The 12,943-nt window shown below is 35.3% G+C and overlaps 1 protein-coding gene across 1 annotated transcript; it reads left to right on the forward strand.

Annotated features, from left to right (window-relative positions):
• Positions 1 to 7,375: 7,375 nt before the first annotated feature.
• LOC113360499 lies at positions 7,376 to 8,849 on the forward strand. Its single transcript, XM_026604006.1, has 4 exons — positions 7,376 to 7,763; positions 7,920 to 8,156; positions 8,313 to 8,480; positions 8,536 to 8,849. Exons 1-4 carry the CDS (start codon positions 7,376 to 7,378, stop codon positions 8,847 to 8,849), a joined length of 1,107 nt encoding a protein of 368 aa, XP_026459791.1.
• Positions 8,850 to 12,943: the final 4,094 nt, after the last annotated feature.

Genomic DNA, 12,943 nt, shown 5'->3' on the forward strand with positions numbered 1-12,943 from the left:
GGTCTAACAACCACACCCAATATTTTGCTTAGAAATCTGTATGGAAAAACTCCAATATACTTTCGAGAGAATCAACTAGACAGTCAGACTCAATCTCAAGAAAAGTATATCCAATAGTTGTATCTCAATTTCTCAATTCAATATGCAATCAAACAAATAGGAATTTGCGACCCCGATTGAATCTAAGAGAAATAACTTGAACGGTACCAAAGACCAATGTTCAAGGATCAATCAATTTCAATCAACAACCAAAGGTTGGATTTACCAATTGATCGATTCAACGCACAACCTGTGATATTTCTATTACATAACAAATTATAATGCGGAAAAGAAATAACACAGACACCATAAGTTTTGTTAACGAGGAAACCGAAAATGCAGAAAAACCTCGAGACCTAGTCCATATTTGAACACCACACTGTATTATGCCGCTACAGACACTAGCCTACTCCAAGTTAACTTCGGACTGGAATGTAGTTGAGCCCTAATCAATCTCACACTGATCAAGGTACAGTTGCACTCCTTACATCTCTGAATCCCAGCAGGACTGTACGCACTTGATTCAAATCAGGGTTTGCAATCAATGTTACCTTGGTAACAAAGCATTCAATATTCACTATTAGATGAAAACCTGATTAGATTCAAGCTAATATCTTTCAACCGTTAGATCGAACTTAGCTTGTTATACACAATTGAAATGTACCGTCATTTAGATAAACGTAACCGTACCTAAAAGTGTACAATTAGTTGGTTAAACAATAGTAACCAAAGGTTAGCCATATGAGCACTTTTTCATATCAACCTTATTCATCTTTATCATAACTAGTTCAAATGAAACTAGTTAGAGAGTTGTTCAATTGTTTATATTCTCATAGAAGTATACAAGACACAATTGAAGAAAAATAAATTTTGATTCACTCGAATCATTCATGAACATTATGGACACGGTTTGCAAAAGATTGCATTCCTTATTATATAAATGTATTAGTTCATGAACAAACCGATTTTAGAACATAACCTACTTAAGTATGCAAACGGGTACGCATACCTAAGTAGCCGGACTGAGTTTGGTTACGCCATTATGCATACGGGTACCATACCACTTTACTCTTCCAAACTCCAGCAGAAATTCACGGAACTTGAACTTCCGCCAGTACGCGTACGGGTACGCATACTTAGTTTCCGGACTTCCAAAACCAACCAGTACACATACGGGTACGCATACCATGGTTCCCGATTTTGGACTTTACACAAATGTGAATACATACTATGTTTATATACAATCATGGTTACATGTTCTAAACCCCCATTTCAATCATTGAAACATTCTTGGAAGACGACAATAGCTGTCTCACACAAACTATTAGCTTCAAAGCAATTTTTAAGTGATCGAATGATCAATACGAAAAATTCCGAGTCTACATCAAATGACTGTCTCACACAACTCATGTAAGATGTTACAAGGCGATTTTCATATGATCATCTTTTGACTTTCGTCAAGAATAAAATATGAACTTGGTTAAAGCGAAAGCTTACCAACACATATTTCGAGAAATAGATAAGCGAGATAAACTCGGCTCGAAATACCAAATGTGTATAATTGAAGTTTATATAGCAATACGACTTTTTGTCTCAAATAGAAGATAGAGTAGATAGACTTTTGAGTGATAGATGAGTTCAAGTCTCCACATACCTTTTGTTGATGAAGTTCCACAAGTTCCCTTGAGTAGTTCTTCGTCTTCATTCGATGAATGCCGTGAAGTCTAAAGCTCAACTACACTTTCTATTCTAATCCGAGACTTAGTTATAAGTAGACTAGAAATCAAGACTTATAGATTTGACAACTAAACTTGACAAACAAGCTTGAGATAGAAACGCTTGCGAATTCGACCGAGTAGTGCTCTAACAGATAGCCCTTGGTTTCTTCATATTCTTCCTTTTTCTATTTAAAGTATTAGAGGAAGGAGGCTTTTCTTTTTCCTTCATGATTGATGGATTAACAATCATATTAACATCTTTTCTATCAGAAGACATGTGCTTGGAGTCTCCATACAAGTATCGAATTGTGAAAGAAATACACAAATAAAGCTCAACAAGAAATCTTGTGATAAAAAGAGTATTTCAGGGAAGGAAAAAGGAATGTTGGGTTACGGAACCTATATATAAAGTAGGATTCACGTGCGACCAATTCATACCTTAAAGAAGGTAGAATTGTCGATTTCAACCCTCTTTTTAATGAAAAAAGGAAAACTTTCAATACCAATTTATGATATGAAAAGATCAACATAATTCAAAAAAAAAAGAAAAAAAAAAAGCAACCAAAAAGAAAAAACTTTCTTTTCCTAAAATTTGAACCGTGCAAAACTCTTGTCTCTTTGAAGTCAGGCACATGAGACAAGAAGCACTTTCAACACAATTAAGTTGTGTTGGGGTGAACAATAATCTGTCCGCCATACACTTCTTGTACGGAATTATTAACACCCTTCTTCACAGAATGTTAGACCTTGTTCTTTTCCGGAGAAGTCTAATTAGTTCTTTAGAAATTAACTTTTTCGGAGAGGAGTTGAGTTTTTTACTTACCTCAGGTGAATTAGACTTCTGAACAAGTTTGAGCTTGTTTGGTAGTCGATTTGCTCTCCGTTGAAGTTTATTGACATATCTTATTTTATGTTTGTACTTGTAACACATAGATAGTTCATGAACCGTAAAAGTCAACAAGAACATGTCAATGTGGAGGACGGTTTAGACACCATAGATGAGCATCCTGCTAACAAAATGAGGTACCTGAAACATGTGAACTAGAATTTTCAGTAGACATGGAAAAATCCATTTTATCCTCCATAGTGGTTGACGAAGTTTCTCCAGGAAGAATATCAAGATTGATGTATGTATTGCCACAATTATCAAAATCAATATTTTCACCAAGGAGTGCAACACTTGACTTTTCATATTCATCGGAATCATAGTGATCAGACATCTAATCAAGAGTTGCAGCAAGCCCTTTGTTTCCAGTGTATTTTTTACGATTTGGACACTCGTTAGCAAATGACCAAAACCTTTACACTTGAAGCACCGTGGCATATCCGTATCATCGGCATCGACGGTGTCCCTGTTTTTAGGAGGAGCACGATCATAAGGTTTGACTGATGACCTGGGTTTATCTCTGATGAACCGTTTACTTCTCTTCAAAAGAAGATCCCTAAAATGTCTTGTGATCAGCGAAACTGAGTTGTCAAGATCTTCAACTGATGAAATCAGTCCTAATAGGATCAAAAACAGCGTTGGCAACGCTTTTACTTTTGTCAAGCAATTTAGTGTTCTTTTGTGCTTTGAAAGAAATATCCTTCCCAGATTTGGATGTATGCTCATGATCAAAGATCTTTAACTTCCCAACTAGAGTATTTCTGGATAAAGTATTAAGTTTATTTCCGTCAACGATGGCATGCTTCTTAGAGTCGTATTTTGGTGGCAACGATCTGAAAATTTTCATCACAATGTCCTTTTCAGGAATAGTCTTACCCAATGCAAAAGATGCATTAACAATTTCAGACACTTTGTGATTAAACTCATCAAATGAATCTTCATCATCCATACAAAGGTTTTCCCAATCAGAACTTAGGTTTTGAAGCCTAGCTTCTTTAGATTTAGTGCACTTAGTCACATGGTGCTGAAGATCTGGGGTTATTGCATGTATGATAACATTTAAACCGTCGGAATTTTGCTTCGCAGCAAGAATCTCGTCAGGTTCATATCTACCAATATCCTTTGGAACAGTTACATCGCCTTCTGTAACAACTGGAGGATCATAGACATTAACAACACGAACCCATGTTTGGAAATCATGAGCTTGTAGAAAAGCACGCATAGAAATTTTCCACCATGAGTAATTCGAGACATCGAAGACTGGTGGTACGTTTATAGAGATAGAAATTCTATGCATAGAATCATATTGTTACAAACACAGACTTATGAGGTCTTAAACGTGTTTGCCTACTCTGATACCAATTGAAAAACCGGGGGTCTAACAACCACACCCAATATTTCGTTTAGGCAACCTGTACGGACTAAATTCAATATATTTCCAAGAGAATCAACTAGATAGTCAGACTCAATCAAGGAAAATACATCCAAGATTCATATCTCAATTTCTCAAATCAATCTGCAATCGAATAGATAGAAATCTGTGAGACAGATTAATATGAAAAATAACTTGGATGGTACCAACGACCAATATCCAAGCGTCAATCAGTTTATATCAACAACCAAAGGTTGGATTATCTAATTAATTAAACTACGAACAACCTGTGATATTTCAAATATATAAAAATATAATGCGGAAAAGAAATAACACAGACACCAGAAATTTTGTTAACGAGGAAACCGCAAATGCAGAAAAACCCCGGGACCTAGTCCATATTTGAACACCACACTGTATTAAGCCGCTATAGACTCGGATTTTTTATTGAGGAGAGAGAGGAGAGCTCTGAAAATCGGCGACAACTCGGTTTTTGAATCGTAGCTTGAATCAGTTCATTAAATTTCACCTTTCAATCTTTACAATCAGCATCCATTAATTCAGGCGATTCAAATGATTGGTGGTAAGAGTTTTTCTGAGTTTTCTCATTAAATGGCAATAAATTCTAACTCAGATTCTTGTAAATCTTTGGAAAATGGATCGAGTTTTAGATCTAGATTAAATCATTCGGATACAACAAATTTGGAGAAATTTAATTCAGTTTCAATGGAGAAGAGTGATGATTCTTTATCTTTATTCATTCCTGATGATGTAATTGAAAATTGTTTGGATGAATGTAAGTTCATTTTAATCGGGAGATTGAATTTGGTTAAATTGAAAATGGAAACTGTTGAAACCTCATTAAGATAGCAATGGAAGATTAAAGGTAATCTACAACTTATTCCATTAGGTAAGGGTTTCTTTGTTATTAAGCTAGAGAATTCAGAAGATAGAAATTATATTTGGAAGGATTATTGGATTGTCGAAGAACAAGAGCTTAATCTAAGAGCTTGGGAACCTAATTTTAACTCAGAGAATCAAAAAACTTCAAAAGCTTTTGTGTGGGTATTTTTTCCTGGGTTAAGTATTGAGTACTGGCAGGAATCCATATTGTTGCAGGTGTGTAATAAAATTGGAAGAGCCATTAAAGTTGATGAAACTACTTTAAGAAGAAAAAGTGGATTTTATGCAAGTGTCTTGGTAGAAGTTGATCTTGAGAACTACATTCCTAGCAAAATTGTGGTTGAATCCAAGTATGGTAAATTTGAGCAGTGTATTCAGATTCCAAAGCTTCCAAGTATTGTATTCATTGCAAAAGTATAGGACACTATGTGGCTGAGTGTAGGATCTAAAGGAAAAATCAACCACAAGAGGTGCAGCATTCAGAGGTTCCTAAAAAAGTTTGTAAAAAAAAGACAACTTCTCCAACAGTAGGATTTGACATTTGCAATCCTCCAAAGGAAAAAGGTCAGGAAACTCCCAAATCAGTTTGGCAAGTTGAAAATTCTGTAAAAGTTACTACTCAACCTAGTGATTCTGATAATTACTTTCCTTCTTGTTCCAACTTGGATAATAGAAACAACCATGAAGATGATGATATTACTTTAGTCGTTCCTCCAGTTCAGAATATTACTCCTGCTCTTAACAAAGAAAAAGGGTTTACTGGTCTTTTGGAGTCCACAAGTAAATTTCCTTCTTTATCTGGTGACAAGCTTATTGATGTGGGTGCAAGTATTCAAAGTGCTTTCAGTTATTGAAACTCCTGTTGTAGTACAGGTTCATAATGTTGCTGAGTTTGAGACAGTAGTAAATGCTCCTTCTGATACTTCACTCACTACTGACACAATAATTTCAAAAGGATGGAAGGAAGTGCCTAGCTCCATTGCTAAATTCAAGAATGCTCAGAATAATTTTAATTCAGGTAAAGATTTTGCCTCTCCTGGTAAATTTCAAATCCTTATTGATGTGGCTGAGAAGCAGCAGCATACTGTTTTTTAAAGTGATTAGTAAACCTGTTAAAGGTAAATTGGTTAAGTCTAATGTGATCACTAGGAAATAAGCAAATCATTCAGTTAAGTCTAATTCCAATCTGGGAGGTACTAGTACTTCTCAATCAAATCTTTCTCAATGAAAGTAATATTCTGGAATCTCAGAGGCTTGAGAAGAATTCAAGACAAAGATAAAGTGAGAAATTTTGTTAAGAATTTTAGTCCTTCTTTACTTTGGATTGCAGAACCAAAAATAAGGGTTTCTAGTAGTATACTTAAAAGTTTAAATTTATCTGGAATGAGTAAAATGGTTATACATAACTCTAATGACTCCAGAAAAGGGAATATTTGGTTGTCTTGGAGTTCATCTTTTTCAAGACCAGTAGTGATTTCTTCCTCAAATCAAGCTATTACTGTTCAAGTGGGGGATGTTATGGTCACTGGAATTCATACAGCTTGTCTCACTGTTTATAGAAGTGAATTATGGGAAGATTTGTTTAATATTAGCCAAAGAGATTGCCCCTGGATGATAATTGGGGACTTCAATGTAGTTTTGAGCTATGAAGAAAAAATTGGAGGAAGAAGACCACTTAGAATTTCAATGCAGGAGTTCAGGAATTGCTTGTAATCATGCAATCTTGTTCAAGCTACAAGAACATGTATTAAATATTCTTGGTGCAATAACAGAGCAGGTAAAAAAAGAATTTTATGTGACATTGATAAGGCATTTTACAATCTTAAATGGCTAGAAAAATTTGATGGTTGGTCTTGTAAAGTAGGAGTCAGGGGTACATCAGATCATGGGCCTTTATTTGGCTCTACTGTCAATATTTGTAAACCAACAAATGCTCCCTTCAGATATCAATAATTTGGACTTCTCATCCAGGAATTCTTGATGTAATTAAAGATGCATGGAATGAAGAGATTTTAGGTAATCCAGCTTTTTCTTTCATGAGCAAGTTAAAGAGATTAAATTATGTATTGAAGAAGTGGAACTGGGATATATTTGGTGATCTCAGAGTTAAAATGAAGACTACTGAAGATAAGGTTCTAGCTACAACCTTATTGTCAGATGCAGATCCTGAAAATACTATTACTAAATAATCTGGTCACAGCAATGGGCAAACAAGAAATTGTTTCCAAACAATATAATGAGCTAATGAGGGGCAAAGCCGGAATTATGTTGGTCAAGAAAGGTGGTGCTAATACAGATTTATTTCATGCCTTAATTAAAATAAGGCAGTCTCACAATAATATAACAGAAATGGAGACACAGAGGGCAATATACTGATCAAGCTCAAATTGCAACCACTTTAATAGATCATTTTACAAAGAAGTTTGAATATCAAAATGTCACAATTCATGAGGAAATATGGAAGCAATCCCCAAGTTACTGAATGAAGATGATAATTTTTTCTTGGATGTTGTTCCCACTGCAATTGAGATCAAAGAGGCAGTTTTTAGTATGAATGCAAAAAGTGCTCCAGGGCCCGATGGCTTTCCTGGATGTTTCTACAGATTTGCATGGAGCGTTATTGGTGTAGATTTGATTGAAGCAATTCCATATTGCTGGTCACACAGATTCATTCCTAAAGGATTTAATTCAAACTTTATATTCCTTCTTCCTAAAATTCAAGGTGCAAGAAGAGCAGAACAATTTAGACCTATAGGTATAGCAAATTTCATTTTCAAAATCTTCACCAGAATTCTTACTACTAGAATCAGTTGTTTGATTGGAAGGCTAATGTCTCCTCAAAAAGGTTCTTTCATTAAAGGGAGGAATATACATGATAAAATAGTGTTAGCATCTGAGATGATAAATGAGATGAACATAAAAAGAAGAGGGGGAAATGTGGGTCTCAAGTTAGACATAACCTAATCATTTGATTCATTAAGCTGGGAATTTCTATTTGAAGTACTTAGAAGATTTGGTTTCTCTGAAGTGAGCATTAACTGGATAAGGAAAATCTTTGAGTCTGCAATGATCTCTGTGCTTGTTAATGGTGGACCTTGTGGGTCTTTTGGAGTTGGAAGAGGACTCAGACAAGGTGATCCACTATCACCCATTCTTTTCATTCTTGCAGAAGAGGTTCTTAGAAGAAATATATCCAATTTGATACAAGAAGGAAAGATACAAGCAATGGTCACAAGAGGTAACTGTCAACCTTCACATTTGATGTTTGCAGATAATATTTTCATATTATGCAATGGTCATAAGAAGTCTTTGGACAATTTGATGAGATTACTAAATAAATATCAACTGTCACCTGGACAAATTGTTAATAGAAACAAAAGCAAATGCTTTGTAGGTGGAATTTCTGATACAAGAAGAAACGGGATTGCTGATTATTTACAAATGGGACTTTCAGAACTCCGTGATACCTACTTGGGTGTTATTCTGTTTCCAGGAAGAGTTAAAACATATCAAGTTTGGGGGATGCTGGAACTAATGCAGAAAATGTTAGCAGGTTGGATTGGTAAATTACTAGCTTTCTCAGCTAGATTAACTATAGTAAAACATGTTATCTGCAGCATTCCAATTTACAATTGTTTACAAGTGGCCTAAAAATGTTATACTGGAATGTGAAAGAATTGTCAGGAATTTTTTGTGGTCTGGTGACCCTGCAGTTAAAAAACTAATCACAGTTAAGTGGGATGAAGTAAATGCTCCAACAACAGAAGGTGGCTTAGGGCTAAGCAGATTGGAGGTGATGAATAAATCATTGCTGATGAAACTACTATGGAAGATTGAAACTGAAGATGTTGAGTGGACAAATTTATTGAGATCAAAGTACAAAAACAAGAACAATGAATGGACTACTACTTACAAACAGTCATCCATTTAGCCAGGTCTTAAATGGGTCATTCCTGAGATAAATAACAACAAAAGATGGAGTGTAGGTGATGGAAAATCAATCTCAGTATGGAAGGATAAGTGGGTCAAGGATTATGCTCTTTGAAAGATACGCAGATGACCAATTTTTTATAAGTAATATAAATATGAAAGTTTCAGATCTCATTGTGGATGGTATATGGAAAATTCCACTACAAATGTTCAAGTACTTTGAGAAGAATGAAGTGCCAACAATTGGGGATGGACCTGACAAGTTGATATGGGAAAATGATTTGAGTGGAAAGTTTTCAGTTGCTAGTGCAGCACATCAAATAAGAAAGAAATCTCCAGTAACATCTTGGTCAAAACAAATATGGGATCCCAGTGTGCATCCTTATACATCTACTAATTTGTGGAAGATTTTAAGAGGAGATTGTGCAACTGAGGAAGCTGTAAGGAAGAAGGGCTTCTCAACAGTATCAAAATGTTATCTGTGTGGCAATGCACAAGATGCAATGACTCATATCTTATGGGAATGCTCTTTCAGCAATCAAGTCTGGCATTGGCTAGGAGGTATTTTTCAATTTCTCAATCCCACATATTTTGAAGAAATACTTAAATTTGGAAAAAGGAAAAGTGAAGCAATTCAAGAAATCTGGTACAATAGTGCTTTCAAAGTAATGGTGGAACTCTGTCATGCAAGGAATAGGAAAATATATGAGAATGAAGATCCAAACTTTGAAAAGTTTAAACAGAGTATATTGTTCTATACAAAGGAATGTGGAGTGAGAACGAAAGGAACCAAATGGGGTAACATGTATGATTTGAATATATTACTTCACTTTGGAATAACTGGGATAGCTACAAAGATGACAGATATAAAGCAATGTTTTTTCAAGCTGCCTGAAAAAGGTCAAGTTTTGATATGTTGTGATGGTGCTTCAAAAGGTAACCCTGGTAATGCAGTCCTGGGGTTTATTGCAAGGGATGACAGTGGTGGATGTTTGGGAGATGCTTCTGGAGGTTTGGGAATTGCAACAAACTATCTGGCGGAAGTAATGGCCTTGATTGTTGTTGGTAAATGGGCTGTGAAGAAACAATATAAAAAGGTATGCTTCAGTTTAGACTCCAAAGCAGTTGTACTTGCCTTCTGCAATAACAAAATACCTTGGATAGTAGTGAATAGATGGAACAACATAACCAAATTCATCACTGAAATCACTTTCTTGCATTCATATAGAGAGATTAACTTCTTTGCTGATAAGTTAGCCAAAAAAGGTGTACTTCTTTCAAGAGGGACAATCATTTATTATGAAGGCAAACCAGATTTTCTGAGCCAATTGGAGATGGAAGATGGTGTATATTTCAGATTATGTTCCTGAAAAACTGAAGTTTTGATGTATATCACTCTGTTTAGGAAAGCATGGTTGTTTTAGTTGGGTTGAAAAACTTGTTTTTTTTTACTTGGGCCTACTGTAATGGGATTTTTTTATGTTTTTGTTCCTTGCCTTGAATAATTCTGGGCTTAATTTATAACCATTTTTGTAACTACTTTTGGTAATAAAATTTAATGATTTATAAAAAAAAAAAACGCTATAGACTCTAGCTACTACAAGTTAACTTCGGACTTGAATGTAGTTGATCCCTAACCAATCTGACACTGATTAAGGTACAATCGCGTTCCTTACGACTCTTGAACCACGTCGGATTCTGCGCACTTGATTCCCTTAGATGATCTCACCCAAAACTAAGAGTTTCTACGACCCAAAGTCGAATACTTGATAAACAAATCTGTCCCACACAAAAAAGTTTATTGAATAGATAATATTCCCACAGAAATACCTATGAGTTTTTGTTCCATCTTTTGATAAATCAAGGTGAACATGAACCAATTGATACACCGATATTATATTCCCGAAGAACATCCTAGTAATATCAATCACCTCACAATAATCTTAATCCTGTGGAAGCAAAACAAGATATTGTGGAATCACAAACGATGAGACGAAGATGTTTATGACTACTTTTTATCTTACCTATCGGAGATTAAATCTCGAGCAAATCTTCGAGAATATAGTACTCAACACGATAGAACAAAGTAAGATCAGAACACGCAACTACAGAGAAAATAGTTGGGTCTGGCTTCAGAATCCCAATGAAATCTTTAAGTCGTTGACCTATAATGGTTTTAAGGAAAACCTAGGTTAAAGGAGAATCAACTCTTGTCTCAACTAGTATCACACAGGAGGTGTAGGGATTAGGTTTCCCAGTTGTTAGAGTTCTCCCTTATATAGTCTTCAAATCAGGGTTTGCAATCGATATTCACCGTCATATGAAAACCTGATTAGAGTCAAGCTAATATCTTTCAACTGTTAGATCGAACTTAGCTTGTTATACACAAATGAAATGTGACTTGATTTAGGTATGAGTAACCATACACAAACTTGTGCACATAGTTGGCTCAACAATAGTTAACCGAAGTTAGCCATATGAACACTTTGATATCAGCCTTGTTCACAAAACTAGTTCAAATGACTCAAATGAAACTAGTTATGGAGTTGTTCAATTTTTTATATTCTCATAGAAGTATACAAGACATAATTAAAGAAAAATCGATTTTGATTCACTTGAATCAATTCATGAACATTATAGCCACAGTTTGCAAAAGATTGCATTCCTTAATATATAAATATATTTGTTCATGAACAAACCAATTTTAGAACTTAACCCACTCAAGTATGCAAACGGGTACGCATACTTAGAGTTCCGGACTTGGTCTGGGTTCGCTAGTATGCGAACAAGTACGCATACTGTCGTACGTGACCAAACTCAGTTGAATTCCCGGACTTGAACTTTTCATCCCGTACGCATACGGGTATGCATACTAAGTTCTCGGAATTCAACTATCAAACCAGTATGCATACGGGTATGCATACTATGGTTCCCGGACTTAGAATAACTTGCAACAGTTAGCATACAAGTACGCATATTGTGCTATATCCAAGTACACATAGCTGTCTCACACAAACTATTCTCTTCAAAGAAATTTTCAAGTGATCAATAGATCAATATGAAACATTCTGAGTTTACATCAATGGCTTTCTCACACAAATCATGTAAGATGTTACCATGTGATTTTCACATGATCATCTTTGGACTTTCGTCAAGAATAAAGATGAACTTGGTTAAAGCGAAATCTTACCAACACATATTTCGAGAAATATGTAAGCGAGTTAAACTCAACTCGAAATATCAAATGTGTATAATATGAAGTCTATATAGCTCTACGGCTTTTGTCTCAATATGAGGTAGAATATAAATAGACTTTTGAGTGGTAGATGAGTTTAAGTCTCTACATACCTTTATTGATGAAGTTCCACAAGCTCCTCTTAGTAATTCCTCGTCTTCAATCGATGAACGCCGTGAAGTCTAAAGTTCAACTACACATTTTATCCTAATCCGAGACATAGCTATAAGTAGATTAGAAATCAAGGCTTATAGTTTTGGAAACTAAACTTGACAACAAGCTTGAGATAGCAACGCTTGCGAGCACGACCGAGCAATGCTCTAACACAAACATCCTAGGTCTATAAATACCTAAGTTTGTACTTCTATAAAATTACTAAGAGCCAGGAAAACTTCATTTCTTGTTGTTTCTGATAGAGCCGTCTATTCGGAGAGGAAAGTATCCTAATTAGGTGAAATCTATTACGACCGCTCGTTTAAAGACTTTTGCGGGATCAAGAAGGTCTACGATTTCAGTTGGTGGGAAACTAAATAATTTTTGTTGTTGATGGTGTATTTTTGACAAAGGATAAAATCGTAAAGTCATAACCTTACATATCCTGATCTAGTAATCAGACGAGTATTGAGACTCATGTCTCTCGTTTAAGCATGAAATTTCATGCCACGATGATCTCTGACTGAGTGTATTTCCTCTCAGAACATCCATAATAACCTCTGACTGAGTGTATTGCCTCTCAGAGCACATATGCATTTACAGTTATTAAAGTCTCGCAACTGAGCTATTTCCTATATTTTATCAATACTTAGCAATTTCCGTAATCACTTCTGTATAAAATCGAAAATGATTGGACAAATCCTAGA

Source organism: Papaver somniferum, chromosome 3 (genome assembly GCF_003573695.1).
Source record: "Papaver somniferum cultivar HN1 chromosome 3, ASM357369v1, whole genome shotgun sequence".
Taxonomy (NCBI): domain Eukaryota; kingdom Viridiplantae; phylum Streptophyta; class Magnoliopsida; order Ranunculales; family Papaveraceae; genus Papaver; species Papaver somniferum.